This window comes from Astatotilapia calliptera, chromosome 3 (genome assembly GCF_964374335.1).
Source record: "Astatotilapia calliptera chromosome 3, fAstCal68.1, whole genome shotgun sequence".
Taxonomy (NCBI): Eukaryota; Metazoa; Chordata; class Actinopteri; order Cichliformes; family Cichlidae; genus Astatotilapia; species Astatotilapia calliptera.
In genome coordinates this window covers 76,877,786-76,900,907 of record NC_137424.1, presented here as the reverse complement: position 1 = coordinate 76,900,907, position 23,122 = coordinate 76,877,786, and the positions used below count along the sequence as shown (strand labels likewise).

Genomic DNA, 23,122 nt, shown 5'->3' with positions numbered 1-23,122 from the left:
TGTACCGGGCTCTAATCACAGCAGATGTAGACTGGTGGATCACACTACCTTGTGTTTATGTTTATTTCATTGTTCCACTGTAAGAAATATTAGTGGTTTGAGTTTAAACACTACCCATAAGGCAGTGCGCCTATAAGCGTTATGTGAGACTGCAAAAGTGTGTAACGCTGTGCTATGTCCATGTATATATTTGCAGATGCAGTAAAGGCAAACTCACAAAGCCACACTGGTTTCAATTCATTTTAATTCAAGTGTGCAACAAAAAGATAAACCATTTTCAAGCTTATTTTCTTGCTGGTCGTGCGATCGAACATTGCAGCCGACCACACAGCAAATATGAACCATGGCTGTTGTGTGTGCCTTCTCTCCCTTTTCACTTGCGCTAGACCCCCAAAATGGCGGATCGGGCCAAAATCCTTTCCACGCCCACCCCCGTGACATCACGCTCCAAAGCCCTATTAGCAGCTGTGAGACGAGCTGATATCCAAATTTAATTTTATTTGATCATTTTACCACTTTCGAATTCCATGCTATTGTTTTTTGCAGCCCTCCAGTTTTATCTGTCACAATTTATAGACCACCTAAAGACAGCGCTGCTTTTATCAAGGAATTCTCCGAATTTTTAAAAAACATACACTCAAAATATAACATGATAATTCTAACCGGTGATTTTAACCTGCACATAGATAATCCTTCCGACCCTTGTGAGACTATTGCTCAGTTTTCTATGGCTCTGACCAACACTGCCTTCTGCGAAATTAACTGGGATACAGCTACACCGGTTAATGATCTCGCTAACTCCTTCATCGCCACCTGTACTTCTATTTTAGACACTGTAGCTCCCTTAAAGACCAAACGCCTTAAACCATTCCGTCAACCGTGGATGAATGACTATACTCGTACCCTCCGACGGGATTGCCGCCAAGCGGAGAGGAGATGGAAGAAAGACAAACTCCAGATCTCCTTTGACATTCTCCACAATTGTCTGAAGAAATATCAGAAGGCTGTTAAAACTGCAAAAGCCTCCTTCCTTTCGGAGATCATTGCGACTAATAGTCATAAGCCGCAGGTCCTTTTTGGCATTTTTAATTCGTTAATAAATCCACTCTCCACTCAGACCGAGACCTCCCAAGCTTTATGTGAAAAATTCCTAAACTATTTTTCAGATAAAACTATAGCACTAAGATCCACATATCTACCCATTGAGGACACATCTTTAACATCCGAACCCTCGTCGGTACTAGAACAGTTTGAATTTGTTTCCTTTCCGACCCTTAAGGAAATAATAGCTCAAACGAAAAATTCCAATTCCCGTCATGATGTGCTCCCTTCTCGCATTATCAAAAACGCCCTGAATATTGTAGGACCCTGGATTTTACTTATAATGAATTCATCACTACTATCAGGCTGCGTCCCTGCCGTGTTCAAACATGCAGTTATCCAACCTGTAATCAAGAAAAGTAATCTTGATCCTAATGTCCTCTCAAACTATAGGCCGGTATCGAAACTCCCTTTTATGGCTAAAGTCTTAGAGAAAATTGTTCTCAAGCAATTGCAATCTTTCTTAGAGGCAAATGGAATCAATGAAAAATTCCAATCTGGTTTTAAACCTCACCACAGTACCGAGACAGCTTTACTGAGAGTTTTTAACGATCTCCTCGTAACTGTTGATACAGGGCGCCCTGTGGTCTTAGTTCTTTTAGACTTGTCCTCTGCTTTTGATACGGTCGACCATGATATTCTCCTTTCAAGACTTGAACATGTAGTTGGCCTTAAAGGCAAAGTACTCTCATGGTTTAAATCATACCTATCCGAGCGGTTTTTCTCTGTCTCTATGGGAAATCACTCCTCTTCCCCCGCACCCCTTCGTTGCGGTGTTCCCCAGGGGTCTGTGTTAAGTCCCACGTTGTTCTCTCTCTATCTGTTACCCCTGGGAAAAATCTTTAGAAATCACAATATCTCTTTTCACTGCTATGCGGATGATATCCAAATCTATTTCCCTTTGGATTTGGATCTTCAATCCCCGCTATTGCCGTTGCTTAATTGCCTGTGTGACGTCAGAGACTGGCTACTGCATAATTCGCTCACCCTCAATGAAAACAAAACAGAAATTATCGTCTTTGGTAGCCACATGCCGTTGAAACAGCTTTCGGAGACTTTAGGTTCCTATGCCAGCCACTTATCGCCCACTGTCAGAAATCTCGGAGTAATGCTGGACAGCTCCCTCAAATTAGATAAGCAAGTGGCTGCAGTGGTAAAAACCAGCTTCTACCAACTACGCCAAATTTCGAAGGCAATGCCTTACCTACGACATAAAGACCTTGAAAGGCTCATTCATGCTTTTATAACCTCTAGACTGGACTACTGTAATTCTCTTTACTTAGGCCTCCAACTCTCTCTTATTCAACGCCTACAATTAGTCCAGAATGCCGCAGCACGCCTTTTAAGCGGCGCTAGAAGACAGGATCATATTACTCCCATTCTAGCTGACCTCCACTGGCTTCCTGTCAAATACCGTATTGTTTTTAAAATTCTTTTATATACTTTTAAAATCTTAAATAACTTGGCACCCAGTTATTTGATTGACCTTCTTAATCTATATATCCCTACAAGGGCACTCAGATCCTCTAATCAGGGGCTTCTAATGCAACCAATGTCTCGATTAAAGACGAAGGGGGATCGGGCCTTTGCTTTCGCTGCACCAAAACTCTGGAACAGCCTACCGGTTGATGTCCGTGTGTCGGAAACTATCCAATCTTTTAAATCTCGGTTAAAAACCCATCTGTTTAAGCTCGCTTTTCAAACTACTTAGCTTAATTTTCCCTGATTCATGTCTGTTCTTATATTATTATTTTATAATTTTATTCTTTGTTAACTGTTTTCTCCTGTTGTAAATTGCAAGTATGGTTCGTTTGTGAAGCACTTTGTTGTACTTGTGACTTTTAAATGTGCTATAGAAATAAAATTGAAATTGAAATTGAAATTATTCTGTAATCATATGTTATCTTATATTTGTAGTTAAAGTAGTTGAATTAGGATACTGCTGTAGGTCATATAATATCCTTTAGTCTAGATTGTGTGCTGTGTATGTAGCTTAGTTTCCATTATATTCTTGGGTTAAAAGAATGTGACCATTTTTGGATTTGTTAGACAGGCGTGCATTACCCTGTACCCTTGATCTGCTGTGAATGTGTTACACTGTTTCTTGACATTTCATACTGCTGAATCATGAAGAGAATGTTGTGTGCAGAGGACCTTGTGCCGATAATAGAAGAGACTGACCACATTCCATACCCCCACCTTTACAGAGAGCAGAGAAACAAGGAGCCGAGATCATAACTTAGGCGCCGTAAGAGAGAAAGAATGTAATGTTTAGGCTTTTACGACTAGGTGGGGGCCACTAGAGGCTATAAGAAGCGGAGTAGCCCGTCACCATTTTGAGATTTGCTGTGACCCTCTTCACGCATGTCTCCCCATCCGGATGGCTTATGCTCATAAGTGTTGAATTGTATGGAAATAAAGGATTGTTGATTGAGCATTTATACACCGAGTATTGTCCTTCCTTCAGCCCAAAGATTCAAAGAATTGGGAGATTTTAACACCCTGCATCAAAAGCATTCTTAAACATTCTTCACTGTATGGATTTTACCAGCACGTCACGCAGCGACTCACAACAGAGGACACACTCTGGACCTCGTGACCCATGGGCTGTTCACCAGTGTGTCCTCTGTTGTTGACTTGGCTGTCTCTGACCACTACTGTGTGTTTTTAACATCACCTGTTTTAGTCAGCAAGAGATCTCGGTGCGAATTGTGAGGAGGCGCTATCTAACCTCTGAAGTGGCTGCAAATTATACCAGGGTTTTAGACGAATGCCCCCCTGTGATTCTACCTGTACCCTGTGATTTGATTCTTAATCATTTTAACAGCAAACTGAAGAAAAGCCTTGACTCCGTTGCTCCACTCACCACCAAAAAGATTAATGTAAAACGTGCATCACCCTGGAGAAACGAAGAAGTCAAAACACTCAAAAGAAGTTGCAGGGCAGCAGAAAGGAGATGGAGGAAAAATAAAAATGTAATTAACCATCAAATACTCTGAGAACAACTTAAAATGTACAATAATACACTAAGGAATTCAAGAAATTCATACTTTGCCAAAATAATCAGTAATAACAAAAATAATCCCAAGGTCCTCTTTTCCACCATAGATCATTTATTTAACCCTGATTTTAACAGCTCCCAAAAAAACCCCACAGACTCGCTCTGTGAGCAGTTTGCAGACCACTTCAGGGGAAAGATCAGCGCCATCAGATCTGATATTTTATTTAATTGTGATATGATTTTAAACACATCTGAGGGCTCGATTGTACCTGAGGAGACACTGGACAGCTTTGTCCTGGTTAATGCTGAGAACCTTCAGAAAGTTTTCTCCACAGTGAGACCCACCACATGTCTTTTAGATCCAATCCCTTCTTCACTTTTTAAAACACTTTATGGATTTTTTGAGGCTGAGCTTTTATACATGATGAATTGCTCTCTTCAGTTGGATGTCTTCCCTGCTGCCTTTAAAATGGCGGCGGCGAGGCCCCTTCTGAAGAAGAGCAATTTGGATTGTAATGATTTTAATAATTACAGACCTGTATCCAACTTACCATTTTTAGGTAAAATCTTAGAAAAACTTGTTTTTACTCAGATTACTGATTTTCTGAATGATAGACAGATCCTGGAGATATTCCAGTCTGGATTTAGGGTGAACCACAGCACAGAGACGGCTCTCCTAAAGGTTTTAAATGATCTTAGATGTAACTGGGACTCCCAAAAGCTCTCAGTCCTGGTGCTACTGGGGCAGCCTTTGATACAGTAGACCACGCTATTCTTTTAAACAGACTGAAACACATGGTGGGCTTCTCTGGTGGCGCACAGAACTGGTTCACTTCCTATCTCTCAGACAGAACTTATGTGAATATGGATACATGCTCCTCTAAGATCCATAAAATTACATGTGGTGTGCCCCAAGGGTCGATTCTAGGCCCTGTACTTTTTAATTTGTATACGCTCCCTCTTGGCGGTGTCATCAGGAGGCATGGAGTGAACTCCCACAGTTACGCTGTTGACACGCAGCTGTACATCTCTGTGTCTCCTGATGACACCAGACCAATGGATGCTCTTTTTAACTGTATTCTAGATATTAAATCTTGGATAGCAGAAAATTCTTTACAGCTTAACCAGGACAAAACTGAAGTTTTAATCATCGGTCCCGAGGCTCAGAGAGAGAAACTCTTGTCTAAATTAGAGGCATTTTCACTGTCCATCGCTACAAGTGAAAAACCTGGGTGTTATTTTTGACTCTGAGCTTGGTTTTATCCCACATATTAAACATGTAACCAAAATGGGATTTTATTATCTAAAAAATATAGCCAGAGTCCGCCCTATTCTCTCTCGGGCCAACACGGAGATGCTGATGCATGCTTTTATTACCAGTCGCATTGATTATTGTAATGCCCTGCTCTCTGGTCTTCCTAAGAAGAAGAAGAATATTTCACCTTTACAACTTTTACAAAACTCTGCAGCTCGTGTGCTGACGAAGACCAGAGGGCGGGCCCACATTACACCGGTTTTAGAATCGCTGCATTGGCTCCCCGTATGTTTCAGGATTGATTTTAAAGTTCTTTTATTGGTTTTTAAATGTCTTAATGGTCTTGGGCCTTCTTATCTCTCAGATCTGCTTTTACCATATGAGCCCTCGCGGACTCTGAGGGCCTGAGTCATATGGGCCTGCATGAATAAACTTTCTGAATCCTTTATCATCTGCAACTGAAAATAGTTGTGGATGATTAATATAGCTTTCTAATGTGACGTTCTTGTCCCTGGCTCTCTCTCTCTCCCTCCCGCTCTGTTCCTGTGCTACTGCAAGTGTAACTACTGCCCCTCCCCCCTTTGCCCAGCGCAAAACACAAGGCTCGCATGCGGAGTGAAGGCGAAAAAAAGTGAGAGAGAGAGAGAGGGTGAGAGAAAGAAAAAAAAACACTAGTCTGACATCACTAGCCGTGTCTGGGTCTAAACTCTGCTGCAGGTCCATATATCAAACGATCACTATGGCATTACTGAGAGTTGAAAAACTGTCTAAAGTCTTTCATCTTTAATAAAATGATCAGCGTTCTGCTCTACCAGGTGTAACAATTGAGTTTAACATCCAGGCATCCATGAAAACTGAATTTATGACATTTAACGGAGTTAGAAGTTAGCAGGGAGTTAGCTCGCTAGCTTCTATCTAAATACAATATAGCATGTCCTGACTGCGGGGTTTTGGAAACAAATTAAAACGTACAGCTCTGCTATCACTTGCAGCATAAATGAAGACAGAAAACTAAACAGCAGTGACGTTTGTAAGGTTACTGAAGTTGGGCTAGCTGGTATATAATGATGTGCTACGTGACCGCTAGCGACACAGCTATGTTAGCATAATATAAACAAGCTAACTTTTTTCCACTCGATAAAAGTTAACGTGAGTGTTCTCGGTGGTCAGGAACAAATGTAATCGCATGGCAGGATGCTGTAAAACTTCAGCCAGGAGAACAACTGAGATAATCCATCCACAATACGAGGTTAGTCATTCATATACTGCTGCATGGGCTGGGCTGTAGTTACATCCTAAGGTTTTAAAAACTGAGCTTAAATAAATGATTAGCTGTAATAAAAGCCGAGGGAGGTCAACAGTGATCACTGACTGTTTTAGGAGCTTTTTGAGGTCAAATAGAAGAAAATACATAACATTAAACATGTTAACAACACAAAAGCCATATTAAACGCAGACTACTTTAGACCCGGAAGTAGGATTCGTCGCGTCATCACTGAACAACCGGATAAGGAGCCAGCTCTCGTCGTTCATGTCAAAGATCCGGCTCTAAGAGCCTTTTCACTAGCGCACGCGCGCAGCTTAGAAGGAGCATTGCTCCTAGCCATTAGGAACCCTCATATTCACCTTTATCGAGTGGAAAAAAGTCCACCGTTTGTTAGCGTTCGTCCTCCAGCTTTACTGTTTATCTTATGCTAACATAGCTTGTCGCGCTAGCGATCAAATAGCACATCATTATATACCAGCTAGCCCAACTTCAGTAACCCTACAAACGTCGCTGCTGTTTACATTCCTTTTGTCATTTATGTTGGAAGTGATAGCAGAGTTGTACGTTTTAATTTGTTTAGTAAATCTCCCAGTCAGAACATGGTATATTATATTTAGATGGAAGCTAGCGAGCTAACTCCCTGCTAACTTCTAACTCCGTTAAATTTCATAAATTCAGTTTTCATGGATGCCTGGATGTTAAACTTAATTGTTACACCTGGCAAAGCAGTCACACTGATCATATTATTACAGATGAACAAATTTAGACAGTTTTTCAACTCTCGGTAATGCTGCAGTGATCATATTATTGCACTTTTGCAGTGGAGTTTGGGCCCATACATGGCTAATAACGTCTGACATATTGTTGTAATGTTGGCACTTTTAATATAGAGGACACAAAAGAAAACACCTGAAAGTTCAAAGAAAGCACTTGATTTTTTAAAATTGTTTTTTAACAGGTTTTGCCTAAACATGATTTCCTTTACATTTTCCAGTTTACTGACTCATTACTTCCACAATAGAAGGATCTAATTTTCATTGTAATCAGACAAAGTAAATTAAATACAAACAACCACAATTTAAATATCAGAAACATTTCATGTATGGAGTTAAACATGAATCATTGTTTCAATAATATATTTATTGTTGTCATAAACAGACAAGAAAACAACAACAAACTGCTCCTCCCATTCAACACATGTCAGTCCATATCCCAGCAAACTAAATCAGAAAGAAAGAAACAGTGAGAACTAAAAGAGAAACAAAGAGCTTTGGAACAACGAGGCAGCAGGAGGACAGCTGCAGTTTAACAGCTTCAACTCACTGACAGAAAACAACATGAGAAACATCATCATCCTCAACTCATGTGCTGCACTGACACCTTCAACGGACACACCTTCACTTTACCAACAGTGCTAATACATGGGAACATCCTGTGAGTGAAAGTGTGTGTGAAGGTGTGTATGTGTGTGTTAGTATCAGGATCAGAGAACGACAGCTTTCCTCTGTTCCAGTCCAGATTCACTCTGATCCTCTGGAACTTCTTCTGGACTGAGAGAGCAGAATCTGCTGATGGTGAACGCGCTGAATATTTACCTAAAAAGAAACCTATTCTCCATAATCCAGACAGCATGATTCCCTTCCTCTGCACAGACTCTGCAAATACACCCAGTCCCCACCATTTACTGTCTCCAACATCAACATCCCAGTTGTGAGTCCCTGAGTTAAAGCCCTCAGAGCCCAGGACAGAGCAGAATAATTCAAACCTCTCTGGATTATCAGGAAGCTGCTGCTTCTCTCCTTCAGTCACACTGGTCAGATCTTCAGACAGGATGAGGTTTGGATGAGCAGTGTTTGGGTCCAGAATGAGAGGAGTGTAGGAGACCATGTCCTTCATGTTGTTCCAGATGTTGAAGGTCAGGTTGCCCAGGTGTTTGGCCTGGTCTATCAGAGCTCCTGAGGGCAGCTGTGGATCATCCAGCAGGGGGCAGCGCTGGACTCTTTCCACTGCAGCCTTGTAGTTGTGCAGGAATGAGACGTCTTCAGCTCTCAGCTCCTCCTCTGTGGCTCTGACTGTGTCTGAAAGAGCTGCTATCTCTCTGCTCAGAGCCTCCATCTTCTCCTTCATCATCCCACTCTTCTGCTCCTCTTCCTCCCTCAGTGCAGCCAGCCTGTCCTCCTCTTCCTCTGCTAGAAACTGCTGAAGCTTCTTAAACTGCTCCTTAATCTGCCTCTCTGTGTGTCGGGCCTGGACCTTAATGTGTTCTGCTGTTTGATCAAACTTCACTTGAACTTCCTCACAAACCTTTAACTTCTTCTTTAAGGGCTCCAGAGTTTCCTGAAGTTCCTTCTTGTGTTGTTGTGCAGCTTCATCGATGGGTCTGAATCTGTGATTGGTGTGTTTTTCTGAGTCTCTGCAGATGACACACACTGGCTGCTGATGGTCCAGACAGAAGAGTTTGAGTTTCTCAGAGTGCAGACTGCAGAGAGCCTCTGAAGCTCTCTGATCTCTCTCCTGTAAGAACGACTCACACAGGTTCTTTAAAGCCAGGTTTGAAGGTGGATCATCCACTGATATTTCCTTACAAACTGGACACTCGTGTGTTGGTCTCTCTCTCCACCGTCTCTTCAGACAGTGTTCACAGAAGCTGTGGCTACATGACAGAAGAACAGGATCTCTGAAGACCTCCTTACAGACCGGACAGCAGAGATCCTCCTCTGATCTGGAAGCCATTGAGTCTGTGAGTGAAGCTGAAAACAGCAGACAGGCAGTACAGTCAGTCCTGGCTCCCCTCCCTCCTCTACCACCTTCACTGAAACTTGCTTTGAGTCGTGTTTTTGCTCAAACTCACATTCAGTGTGTGGAGCGTCAGCAGCTTGAAGCAGCAGTGTTGGAGTTTTCCACTTTTCTCTCCTGTAGCTGGACTCACTCAGAGGAAGCTGCTAGTTTGGTCTGAGCTCAGTCTGATCGTCTGTGCGTCTCTCTTTACGGGGGAAGAAAAACAGCCTGTTTCCTGGTCTGTTGCATTTGAGTAATGTGGGGGGCGGAGCTTCATTCAACTTCCTCTTATAAATGTGTGAGTGTGACATCAGAGCGCAGAGTTATATTGCAGGTCAGAAATGAAACCTTTTCTCAAACTCAGAAAACAAAGTGTGACTCAGTGGTGCAGCTGTTTGGCAGTTTTTTATTTCAGACTGTTCTGGTTATTGTTCAGGTTCCACAGCATTGGGAGTGTAATGCAGGCTCACAAACAGGGTGGATGTACTTTGTGACAGACTTTTAAAAGTGAAATGGATTGTAAATGTGTGTTTTTGGCTCCTCTCACTCGTTTAATCTTCACATATCTGGCTGGTTTGTCAAGAGAGAGCCTCTTTGCATAAGTGCTTCGATGATTTTGGAGATGTCTGCCCATATGTCCTACATGTTTCAGTCGCCAATTCTGAATTATAACTAACATTAAAAACATGTTTTATTTATTTATTTATTTATTAACCTTTATTTTAACCAGGAAGATCCCATTGAAATTAAAAACCTCTTTTTCAAGGGAGACCTGGCCAAGATAGGCAGCAGCAGATGTCTCACAGTTACAGAAATTACTCAAACACAGGCAGCAACAACACACATGCAACAATAAGTGAAAGAATACAAATAAAATAAAAATAAAATTCAATAAAATTCAAATAAAATAAAAAGTCAGTTAAAATGACAATCAATCTAATTGAAACAGTTGCATGTTATGGACTTGGCCTAAAGGATTCGTAGTTTAGATTTAAAATCACTGTTTATGGAAGACAGAGAGCAAATAAATCAGATTAACATCCGATCGTTGGGGTTTTGTTCAATAATCAGCGTATCCTTTGTATAAACGCATGAACTTTATTAAAGAGATAATCAGGGGTGATTTTAGCCCATTTCGCTAAAAGTGGAAGGCCTTTTTTGAAAAATTAACCTGTAATAAGACATACCATATCAAGATAGAATTGTTACTATAAAACTAAAGACGAATCAAACTGTTGACAATTTTAATCTAGTTCTCAATTTTAAGAAAGGCTGGTGACCCCTGCTATTGAGTCTGACAGCTGCAGGGATTATATACAAATATTCAACTGGTTCTATGCCAGATTTAAACCAAGTCTAAATTTTAAAAAAGGACTTTATAAGATAGATCTTTTGACTATCACTACAAAGATTACCAACAGTGGTCCTCATACCACAGTTTGATATCAGAAAACACCGAGAGCATACATTGATATGACACCACAGCCAAGGCCAGGAAGATCGTGAAGGACCTCAGCCATCTGTTCTCTCTGTTGAGGTCAGGAAAGCGATTCCGCTCCCTGAAGACCAACACAGAGAGACTGAGGAGGAGCTTCTTCCCGCAGGCGATACGGTCTCTCAATCACAATCACACCACCACACAGTACTGACCCACACATATAGTTCTTACACACACACTGGACATTCTGGACATTGTTTTCACTTCATCACTTAAATCACTTTAAGCATATTTGCACTGCACAAGACATAATGTGGATTGCACAACACTGGACATTATACTCCTCATTTCCAGCTAATACTTGTACAGCTGCTGTTATTTTGTATATATATATATATATATATATTTATATTTCTTCATACATTCTTATATAGTTCTATACTGTGTATTGTGTATTTTGTTGTACAGTTATTAGTACAGTTACACTGAAAAAGTACACAACAATGGGGAAAGTACAAGAGGAAAAAAAGAGACCTCTGCTCATGCTGGGCACCTATGGGAGGACAGCATGAGAACAGGAAACTAAAAAACTCCTCTGCACAGAGAGCACATAAATGTCCACAGTACAACATTGGAGCACGTGACAAGCCACGGGGTTGGGTAGGCGGTGAGGAGTAGTGCGAAGGAAAACACAGCAGTCATCCTGCACAGCGCTACCATTCCAGCGCGGCACACAGACCCGCCATCTTCCCCCACAGGAAAAAAGGATCGAAGGCGTTTGGAAAGGGAGGGGGATAAGTGTTTGCTTTTCAGTGTAAATGTATGTGTGTGCGTGTCCAGAGTTCAGCGGGGACAGTGTCCTTCGCCCTATCAGGCTAAGTAAACAGTCTGCAAGCCAACCCGGGTGGCCTTACACAGAATGGGAAGGATAGTCATCACACAGTCGTTATCAGGGAATTGTTTTTGTTCAGCACCAGCCTTGGACCCGCAGCTGGCGCCGTGGTGTCCATATGTTGATGTCGTTGATTTTTCTTCTCTGCGAGCAGCTCAGGAGAATTTCAAAGCTGTTCTTTAACAGTCCGACACTGGTCTCTCAATCTCCCGTTGGATAGCCGCGAGCCTCCCCACGATGGTATCAAACTTCTGTTCCGTGGTGTTGGTGAGACCCCACAACTGCGGTGATCCGTTCTGCGATGTGATCCAACTTTCGCTCAAGGGTCTCATTTTGAGCAGGCCTCTCTCTGATGTATCCCGCTGCCAATTTTATTTTTTTGACGGTGCAAAATGTTTCGTCAACATCGTCGACATACAGCACTGCACTTCAGAGTCACACTGCTAGCGATCGATGCAGCGATTCTGTACTGTACAGGAGACGGCACGGAGGAGATCGTTTGCAGCGATCAGGACACAATGTGATGTAAAAAAAAATGCAAACTTGCACTAAAAAAATCTGTGAAACAGCGAGGTGAAAGGTGAACTGCGTTATAGCGAGGGACCTCTGTAATTTTGAAGGTAAGTCACAACATACCCTTCGTAAATACTAATGTATAGAAACCCTTACCAGCAATCGTTCATTTTTTGTGTGGCTTTTTTTTTTTCACAGTTTGTTAACATGCTGTGCAGTTGTGTACTTGACTAGCTGATATCGACATAATGGGGAAACATCTGGTTTGACTATTGTTCACCTGTAGTTTGAATGCTGAACATTTGCCTGTTTAAATCATGAGACCAGTCACTATACAGAGATGTGCTTCTGAATGTGGACGATGTGTCTTCTGCTGCAGTGATGCCGTTCTGCTTGTGTTGAGTGATGTAAACAACTGATCGATCTAAACTCTTTAAACGTCAAAATTGATCATTAGATTTTTTATGACACAACAGTGGTGAGTGTTCCCACCTTATGCTCTTTGTAACGTAATGCAATCTTTCAGTTTTTGAGTTTTGGACATGATTTTGGAGGATATCTTCGCAGTAGCGATTGACCGCAAAGTAAAGCTACAGGAAATGTATAACCCCACATCCGGTCTCAAACCAGGAAGTTAGCATTTTCTTGTGCACAGGGTCTATTATGGATCTTCAGATCCACATTATGTCAGCAGCTATTCTCCACCGTGAATTATGTTAAAAACAAACACCGCTCGCGCCTCACAGATGGCAGCTTACAGTCCTGCGTAAAGATGAAAGTAAAGCCCCGATTTGCAGACGCTGTGCGTAGAGGTTCTGGAGCAGAAGTCCCATTGTAAACATACCACGGCAGACCCGACGATGTTTGCATGATGGTTTTTTTTTTGCAATATCTTTTGAAAGCCAGGTCAAGTCTCCAAAAGTCCAAAGGCGAAATAAGGGAGGCGGCTCACAACAGTTTTTGTTTGCTTGTCATGGTCCCTGTGCCTTCTTAGCTGACTCTGTATGGCTAGAAGTGTTTCCTGTTGTGCTGTCTCTCTCTCTCTCTCTCTCTCTCTCTCTCTCTCTCTCTCTCTCTCGCGTGCGCATAACTGCCTGACCTCATCGGCCACTGGACTGTCGCCGTTCGAAGCCTCTCTGGGCTACCAACCACCACTGTTCCCAGCCGTGGAGGGTGAGCATGCCATCCCTTCAGTGCAACACCATTTCTGCAGGTACCACTGGGCATGGCGTGCCACCGAAGCCGCTCTGCTACAGACAGCGGAGTGCAACAAGATGCTGACCGCCGCCAGGTCCCTGCTCCTCGCAACATGTGTATACATAATGTATTTCATGTCTCCCAGGTCAAACGCGTGCTGTCCAGCCCGTTGTGCCCTACTTTCAGGCCCCCTCTGCCCGCCCGGCTTGTGGATGGGCAGGAAGTGTTTAATATCACCTGCACTATGCATTATGTCTCTCTTCCACAGCATGTCTTTATCCTGTCTTCCTTCTCTCACCCCAACCGGTCGCAGCAGATGGCCCCGCCCCTCCCTGAGCCTGGTTCTGCCGGAGGTTTCTTCCTGTTTTTTTTTTTTTTTTTTTTGGCCTGTCCCGTTTGGCTCTTTTGCCATCAGAATTGTTGTCTAAAGGCAAAGAAAGATGCCCAACGGATTTACTTTACCAAACTGACCATCCCAGCCTTGCCGTAATGGTCCATTTGATTCATCTTTTATTGTTTATTTTATTTTCACTTACTGAATACGGGACAGACTTGACTGGAGGAAAGAAGGGGAGAAAGAAAGAGGGAAAGAGAAACAGCTGAGAAGAGGGACAGGGGAGAAGGGCAAAAGACAAAAACCAACAGAACGGGCAGAGAAAAAAAATGCATATATCAATCACCTGGATCACCTGCTGAGAAAGAAAAAAGAAAGCAAGCAGAAGAGAACAAGAGTAATAGAATAAACAACATCACAATGATATATGGGAATATGACAGTAAATACTAAATGTTAAACATTATTGTGCAGCACATAAGATCAACAGAACACAGTGTGCTTTGAGGTAGGAGCCAAAAAGGGTGTAAGATAAGATAAGATAAGATAGAACTTTATTAATCCCTCGGGTGGGTTCCTCTGGGAAATTCGACTTCCAAAAAAAGCACAGCAACGACCAAAGTTACAGTTACAGAACTGTTATATATATATATACACACACACACACACACACACACACACACACACACACACACACACACACACACACACACACACACACACACACACATATATAAATACAGAGACAAATATAAATAAAATATACAAAGGGGATAAATAGAATAAATAGGAATAAAAAATAAAAATACAAGTGAATTGCACATTTCAAGTATTGAGTCTATTGCACTGTTGACTATTTACAAAAAGTATTGCACAAGGTATTGTACAGTGAGGTGAAGAGGCACTACAGCTTAGTTGTTCCCCCCTCCTTTGTCCTCCTGTTTCCCCTCCCTCTCCCCTCCAGAGAGGAGTTAAACAGTCTGATGGCGTGTGGGACAAAGGAGTTTTTAAGTCTGTTAGTTCTTGTCTTGGGGAGAAGCAACCTGTCACTGAACAGACTCTTCTGATTGTTTATGGCCGTGTGCAGAGCTAGCCCTCCTGATCAGTTTCTCCAGCCTGGATGAGTCCCTCTTTGCTGTGCTGCTCCCCCAGCACACCACAGCATAGAAAAGTACTCCAGCAACCACTGACTGGTAAAACATCCTCAGGAGCTTCCTGCAGATGTTAAAAGACCTCAGCCTCCTGAGGAAGTACAGTCGGCTTTGGGCTTTTTTATACAGGTGCTCTGTGTTGCATGACCAGTCCAGTTTATTGTCCACCCACAGCCCGAGGTACTTGTACTTGTTGACCACCTCCACCTCCTCCCCCTCTATCTGAACTGGCAGTGGACCTTCTCTGGACCTCCCGAAGTCCACAACCAGTTCCTTAGTCTTTGAGGTGTTGAGTTGCAGGTGGTTTGTGTGACTCCATGCGACAAAGTTCCTCACCAGACTTCTGTACTCCTCTTCTTGATCATCCCAGATACATCCCATGATAGCCGTGTCATCTGCAAACTTCTGAATGTGGCATAATTCAGAGTTGTAGCAGAAGTCAGAGGTGTACAGGGTGAAGAGAAGAGGGGACAGCACAGTTCCCTGTGGTGCTCCTGTGCTGCTGACCACTGTGTCAGACGTGATGTTTGTGGGTGTGATCACCCGTGTGTACACCTGTGAGCATGGACGCGCTTGTTTTTTGTTTTTTTAAAAGGTTCCTTCATGTAATAATCTGCTAGAGGGTGTGGGGGGGCCACAGCCCTGTCCTCCAGGGCGTGAAGCAGGTGTGGAGGAGATCAAAACTCCAGACATCCAGAGGCCCCCAGAACACAAGAGACCAAGGAAGACCAACAGAGGGGCAGCTGCGCCACTGTCCCGGAAAGAGCTGAGGAGAGTCCCAGATGAGGGCTCACTCAGCAGCCGCGGAGCAGAAGCCAGGGGGAGTTGCAGTGACGCGCCCGTGAGCTCCGCCGGCAGCCAGCTGCGCCTGAGTGACCGAGCCCCAGGCCGAGAGGCCGGGGGCACCCCACCTCCGAAGTGGCCCGAGCGAGCCCCAGGCTCCAGGCCCCGATAAGCGGCCGCCAAGGAGTGAGCCGGTGTGTACCTGGACGCCCATCCCCGGACACAAAGAACCACCAACGCACCGATGTCTGAGGGGGTCCGCCACTGGCAGGGGAAGTGGTGGTAGGGGGAGATAGGCCTCCAAACCTTGGAGGGCCTGAGATGTCCCCAGAGAGGTGGCGCCTGACACCCAACCTGACATATAGACACAGACATACAGGCACACACAGATACAAACATCCATTCCCACCCTCATGCTCTCATATGCACTTACTCCACACTCAACCAACGTGGAGACATACATAAAGAGACGTTGTACACACGAGGTTTCTTCCTGTTAAAAGGGAGTTTTTCCTTCCCACTGTCGCCAAAGTGCTTGCTCATAGGGGGTCATATGATTGTTGGGTTTTTCTCTGTATTTATTATTGTGCTATCTACTGTACAATATGAAGTGCCTTAAGGCGACTGTTTGTTGTGATTTGGCGCTGTATAAATAAAATTGAATTGAATTGAAAATTGAATTAATATTCAGCAGTAGGATAGTGCAAAACATAGTATTAATAACTCTAACGAAGTAATATACACTGAACAAAAATATAAACACAACACCTGTGTTACTGCTCCCATTCCCCATGGGATGGACGTAGAGACCTAAAATTCATTCCAGATACACAATATAACCATCCCTCCCAAACAGTGGTCACAAATCAGTCCAAATGTGTGGTAGTGGGCACATCTGCTATATTGAGATAATCCATCCCACCTCACAGGTGTGCCACATCAGGATGCTGATCTGACATCATGAGTAGTGCACAGGTGTACCTCAGACTGCCCACAACAAAAGGCCACCCTGGAATGTGCAGTTTTGTCTCACAGCAAAATGCCACAGATGCCACAAGCAATGAGGGAGCGTGCAATTGGCATGCTGACAGCAGGAATGTCAACCAGATCTGTCGCCCGTGCATTGAATGTTCATTTCTCAACCATAAGCCGTCTCCACAGGCATTTCAGAGAATATGGCAGCACATCCAACCGGCCTCACAACCGCAGACCTCGTGTAACCCCACCAGCCCAGGACCTCCACATCCAGCAGGTTCACCTCCAAGATCGTCTGAGACCAGCCACCCAGACAGCTGCTGGAACAATTGGTTTGCACAACCAAACAATTTCTGCACAGACTGTCAGAAACCGTCTCAGGGATGCTCAACTGCATGCCCGTCATCCTCATCGGGGTCTTGACCTGACTCCAGCTCGTCGCCGTAACAGACTTGTGTGGGCAAATGCTCACATTCGATGGCGTCTGGCACGTTGGAGAGGTGTGCACTTCACGGATGAATCATGGTTCACATTGTTCAGGGCAGATGGCAGCTGAGAATGTCCCAGTTCTTGCATGGCCAGCATACTCACCGGACATGTCACCCATTGAGCATGTTCGGGATGTGCTTGACCGGCGTATACGACAGCGTGTACCAGTTCCCACGAATATCCAACAACCTCGCACAGCCATTGAAGTGGAGTGGACCAACATTCCACAGGCCACAATTGACAATCTGATAGACTCCATGCGACGATGTGTTGCACTGCATGAGGCAAATGGTGGTCACACCAGATACTGACCGGTTCTGGGTCCCCAGACCCCCAATAGCGCAAAAAGCTTTAGTTATGATAATATATATAATAATATATATAATAATATATATAAATTTCCAGTGTGTGGGGATCATTTGTCACCAACTGCATCAGGTGCTACAACCCTGGTCTACATATCACCGTTGATGAACAGCTTTTCCCATCAAAGACTCGGTGCTGTTTCCTGCAGTATATTGCAAGTAAACCTGACAAGTTTGGGATCAAGTTTTGGGTGGCTTGCGACCTAAAATCCAAGTACATTTGCAATGTCTTCCCATATCTTGGCAAGGACCCCAATCGTCCCACTGGGGAGAGACTTTCTGAAAATGTAGTCATGAGGCTGATGGAACCATTCCTAGACAAGGGCAGAAATGTTACCACGGACAATTTTTTCACATCACTTTCACTTGCGCAAAAACTTCTTAGACGGAAAACCACCATCCTCGGCACAGTCAACAAGATTTGCAGGGAAATTCCTCAATCCACTAGACAGACAGATCGCAATGAATTCACCACTCAGGTATGTTGCAGGTCTTTTGTGGTTCTATGTTTATGTGTTTCATTGTGTGTAAAAGGGCTATGGAAATAACAATTTATCTTATTTCTTAGGTGTTTTCAACCGCTGCTGCCACGCTGACGGCGTATGCGGCCAAACGGAAGAAGACAGTCTATATTCTTAGCAGCATGCACAGCGTGGTTCAGACTGATAACACTACCAAAAGGAAGCCAAACACTGTCACCCTTTACAACAAAACAAAGTGTGGCGTGGATGTGATGGACCAGATGGTTCGGGAGTACACTGTCCGCAGAGGAACACGGCGCTGGCCAGTTGCCGTGTTTTATAACATGATTGACATGGCAGCACTGAATGCACATGTGCTGTATCAAGCATGCACCGGGATGAAGGAAAGACAGGTGGACTTCCTGGTGGAGCTTGCAAGAGAGTTGGCTCACTCTCATGTAGCTGCGAAGAAGGCAAGAAAAGATAAGATAAGATAAGATAAGATAGAACTTTATTAATCCCTCGGGTGGGTTCCTCTGGGAAATTCGACTTCCAAAAAGCACAGCAACGACCGAAGTTACAGTTACAGAATTGTTATATATATATATATATATACACACACACACACACACACACACACACACACACACACACACACACACACACACACACACACACATATAAATACAGAGACAAATATAAATAAAATATACAAAGGGGATAAATAGAATAAATAGGAATAAAAAATAAAAATACAAGTGAATTGCACATTTCAAGTATTGAGTCTATTGCACTGTTGACTATTTACAAAAAGTATTGCACAAGGTATTGTACAGTGAGGTGAAGAGGCACTACAGCTTAGTTGTTCCCCCCTCCTTTGTCCTCCTGTTTCCCCTCCCTCTCCCCTCCGGAGAGGAGTTAAACAGTTTGATGGCGTGTGGGACAAAGGAGTTTTTAAGTCTGTTAGTTCTTGTCTTGGGGAGAAGCAACCTGTCACTGAACAGACTCTTCTGATTGTTTATGGCCGTGTGCAGAGGATGCCCAGCATTGTTCATAATGTCCATCAGAAAAGAACAGTTGCTTTGGACACAACCCTCCACACCTAGCCCTGGAAAAAGAGCCATGTGTCAGGTCAAACACAAATGCAAGAACAATCATGCCACTGTGCGATGTGTTCACTGCAACAGATACACATGTGGTAAATGCAGACTACAGATACCATGGCAGTGCCAGGATTGTGAGTGATTGCTGAAAATGTTGAAATGTACTCACTCACTTTTTATTATTATTTGTAAATATGTGTACAAATGGTTGGTTTTTTGTACTGTTTTTATCAATAAATCTCAGCAACAAAGGACAATGAAACACAAAAGGAAGTTCACAGCTTTTAGCAGCTCCCCCACCCCCTCATTCACACACCCCCACTCCCCTCCTTCCAGAATTCCCAGGTAACAACCTAATATACATATGAATGACTAGCCAATTTAGCTTCCACTTGGCTGAAGCTAAAGCCTAGCTAAAAGCCATTTGGCTGCTCTCCGGGTTTTAAAGGTAGAAAAGCCAAATGGCTGCTCTCCGGGGGTTTAAGTGTGAACATGCTGTTGCAAACTCTGCTTTAGTGGTTGCACTCAGATGTAGAAGCCAAAGTGTCATGGGTGCAAAACCTCTGTTTTTTATGATTTGCTGTTTCATCCACTTTAGTAAAGTGTCCTGTGTTACAGCAACAGTGAGTTGTGGTATCACTTAATGAATGTTAGGTTTTAATCTGCATTAGACTTACTGACCTTCTTTCAATCAGCATCCCAATAGTCCTAAGGGCACTGACAAAAAATACAAGTATAAATAGATAAAATGCTGTTTTGGAGAAGATTCTCTCAGAGGGTATCGATGTTGCCACAATGCACAGTGTCGGTGTCGTCACTTTGGCAAAACTTGGATAAATTGAAGCCTTGGTATCCCACCAGCTCAGTGGGTCTGCACTTCTCTGGCAAAGGGCCCGATCAATGTAGGATCTCACTTCCAGTATTGCATTTGCTGAGGGATTCCTTCTGGTAGTGTCTGTACTTGCTTGTCTGTGAAGGTTCTCAGTCATCCAGGTCATCGTAGTCAAAGGAGCTTGCAAAGAAAAGCGTCTGGACTTCTTTAAGTTGCTTGAAGACGTTTCACCTCTCATCCGAGAAGCTTCTTCAGTTCTAAGGTCAAATGGTGGAGAGTCCCAGATATAAACCTAGTGGGAGTAACCCCCCACAGAGGGACAAAAGAACCCCCTGATGATCCTCTAATCACCTGAGCCAAGGTGTGAAATTGGGTGTGGGACCCAATCAGCCAGAGTTTCGGGTGTGTTCATTGTGAAACTTGGCCCCACCTTGTCATGCGAATTCCTGAGGTCAGATGGCCCAGGATGTGAGTGGGCGTTAAGGCGTCTGGAGGCGTCTTGAGATCCCTTCCCAGACGCCTTAACGGTCACTCCCACTAGGTTTATATCTGGGACTCTCCACCATTTGACCTTAGAACTGAAGAAGCTTCTCGGATGAGAGGTGAAACGTCTTCAAGCAACTTAAAGAAGTCCAGACGCTTTTCTTTGCAAGCTCCTTTGTCTGTAGTTGCTTGTTCTTCAAAGAACCTCCAAAGAGCAGATGCTTGTTGCTCCTTCTGTTTACCCTCTTCTCCCTCTTGGTCCCCTGGCAGTGGAGTTGGTTTGCTGGATCTTGCTGCTGCAGTTATTCTCTGAAGAGCTTCATCCACCGCTCTGTTGTCATTAAAGACCAGCTTCTTAAATCTTGGATCAAGAATGGTGGTTTCAGAGAGAACAGCGTTATATTCCATTCTGTGGAACTTTCTGTGCATACATAGGATTCAATGCATGAATAAACTTTCTGAATCCTTTATCACCCACAAGTAAAAATGGTTGGAAATCAAGTGCAATCCAGATTGCCAGGTCTTTATCTTGCTGGGGTCACAGACTTCTGCATAACTGTGTGTCTGGGTTGTTGTAGGTGGTTATGGTGATATACTGCATGATGCCGTAGAAACTCAATTTCAATTTTCAATTCAATTTTATTTATATAGCGCCAAATCACAACAACAACAGTCACCTCAAGGCACTTTATATTGTACAGTAGATTGTACAGTAATAGATACAGAGAAAAACCCAACAATCACATGACCCCGTATGAGCAAGCACCTTGGCGACAGTGGGAAGGAAAAACTCCCTTTTAACAGGAAGAAACCTCCTTGGGTCAGTGGTGGGCCTCTTCAGATGCAATTTGTTTTTCTCTAAGTCAATGAGCCAAAAGTGCAGTTTGTAAGAACTGACCTGTTCCGTTCTAGAGAGAAAAGTTTCTCAGGTATGAGGTAAAAAAAAAAGCATCTGTGAATCTTGACTATGTTTAGCTCCACACAAAAGAGACAACAGTTTTCTCCACAGTGAAGATAGTATCACTCCCAGCTCATCAATGAGCTACTCCACATGTGTATGAGGACTCCATTCACGCCAAGGTTTAAAATCCTGGCAGTATAAGCTAGAGCTAAATCCCCCCACTGAGCAGAAAAATGGGGGAAATTTGACTCAAACATATTGCAAAAATGTTTGATACGCTCCACAAGCATAAACTAAGACTTACAAATGTGTAAAATGATTTGTGTAACTTACAACTGCGTGCTTCAATCCACACATAATCACGAAGCAATCTGATCACACGTTTGAATTTACTTTTTATCTTTGACATTTACATAACCCATTATTTTAAAATTTCACAATTACCTCATAACTCATACAACACATTTGTTTTATCATTTACTTTCACACGTGTATTGTAGAATAGCTTTGGATTAAGATTGTTACACTCTGATACTAACAGACACAAAACTACGACTGCCTCTCAGGAATGTGGGTGGTGGTTGTAAACCAATGTAGCGTGGTTTGTACTATGGTTGCCATGGTGATGTGAGAGGCGTCATCCTGATATGAAAGGTGCAAGACATGAAACGTGAGCTGGACACTGGATTCAAAGCAAATAAGGAGAACTAGGGTTTTCCCCCAACTTTGTGACCAATAAAACAAACATAATAGGAATAGTAATGATAATAAAAATTCTGCTTTTACCACGCAATTATTTTATTATTTACCACACGCAATTAAAGTGTTTACAGCTTGGGTGTGTGTGTCACTCTGAGCAGTTTGGGGAGGTGGAGGTCAATGGCGCCATGTAAAACTAAATTGAAATTCTAACAGTTTAACAAGAAATTGTGAAAATGTGTAATTTCAGCATATTTTTCTTCTCTCTCATAAAATGAACTGGACACAGGTGCGTAGATCCTTTATATAAAGAAAGTGTTTTAGAAGAGAAAATGAGCAAATTCATGAAGCTGAACTTAATAAATTTTGCATAAAATATCAGTATTCAGGTTTGAGCATATGATTTGTAAAATAGTTTTTACGTGTGGTCATTTCTCTCTAATTAAAATGGTAAATGCGCTTTTCTAGTCCCTAAGGACCCCAAAACGCTTTACACAACCCATTCACACACTGGTGATGGCAAGCTACATTGTAGCCACAGCCACCCTGGGGCGCACTGACAGAGGCGAGGCTGCCGGACACTGACCACCACCAGTAGGTAATGGGTGAATTGTCTTGCCCAAGGACACAACGACCGAGACTGTGCAAGCCGGGGCTCGAACCGGCAGCCTTCCGATTACAAGGCGAACTCCCAACTCTTGAGCCACAATTACCCACATCAGTAATAGTAGTAATAGGGAGAGAAGAAGGGGAAACTCTGGCACGTTTCAAATTCTTAAGCTTTGTTGAGATTTGCAACGTTGGTTGAGATTGTTTAATCAGAAAGTGGAAGAGGGAAATTCAAGCTTTTCCTCCCTTGTTGTTTCATTTTTCTGAAGTTATGCACTTCATTTGAACATCCACAATTTGAAATTTGTTCACTTATATGTTGGGTGATGAAAAATAGTTTTTTAACTATTTGTCAAATTACTTATCTAATGTTGTTGTTAAGTGCGTGTGTATGTAATCTAACAGTTGACATTATGATCAATAAATTTCCAAGTACACTTCTTTAAATTTTAGTGGATTAGCCCAGGTTTAAAGATTCAAATATTTAATATCACAT

General features: G+C 43.1%; 1 protein-coding gene and 1 long non-coding RNA gene across 2 annotated transcripts; one reads left to right on the top strand and one right to left on the bottom strand.

Moving 5' to 3' along the window:
• Positions 1 to 7,743: 7,743 nt before the first annotated feature.
• On the bottom strand, positions 7,744 to 9,733 carry LOC113017755 (nuclear factor 7, ovary-like). Its single transcript, XM_026160867.2, has 2 exons — positions 9,476 to 9,733; positions 7,744 to 9,374 (listed from the first exon to the last, which is right to left on the bottom strand). The coding sequence occupies exon 2, from the start codon at positions 9,355 to 9,357 to the stop codon at positions 7,981 to 7,983; it is 1,377 nt and encodes a 458-aa protein (XP_026016652.2). The 5' UTR covers positions 9,358 to 9,374; positions 9,476 to 9,733; the 3' UTR covers positions 7,744 to 7,980.
• Positions 9,734 to 11,430: 1,697 nt separating this feature from the next.
• Positions 11,431 to 19,371, top strand: LOC145425873 (uncharacterized). The gene is made up of 2 exons (XR_013906648.1): positions 11,431 to 18,017; positions 18,107 to 19,371. It is a non-coding gene; the product is annotated as an uncharacterized LOC145425873 (long non-coding RNA).
• The last annotated feature ends 3,751 nt before the right edge of the window (positions 19,372 to 23,122 follow it).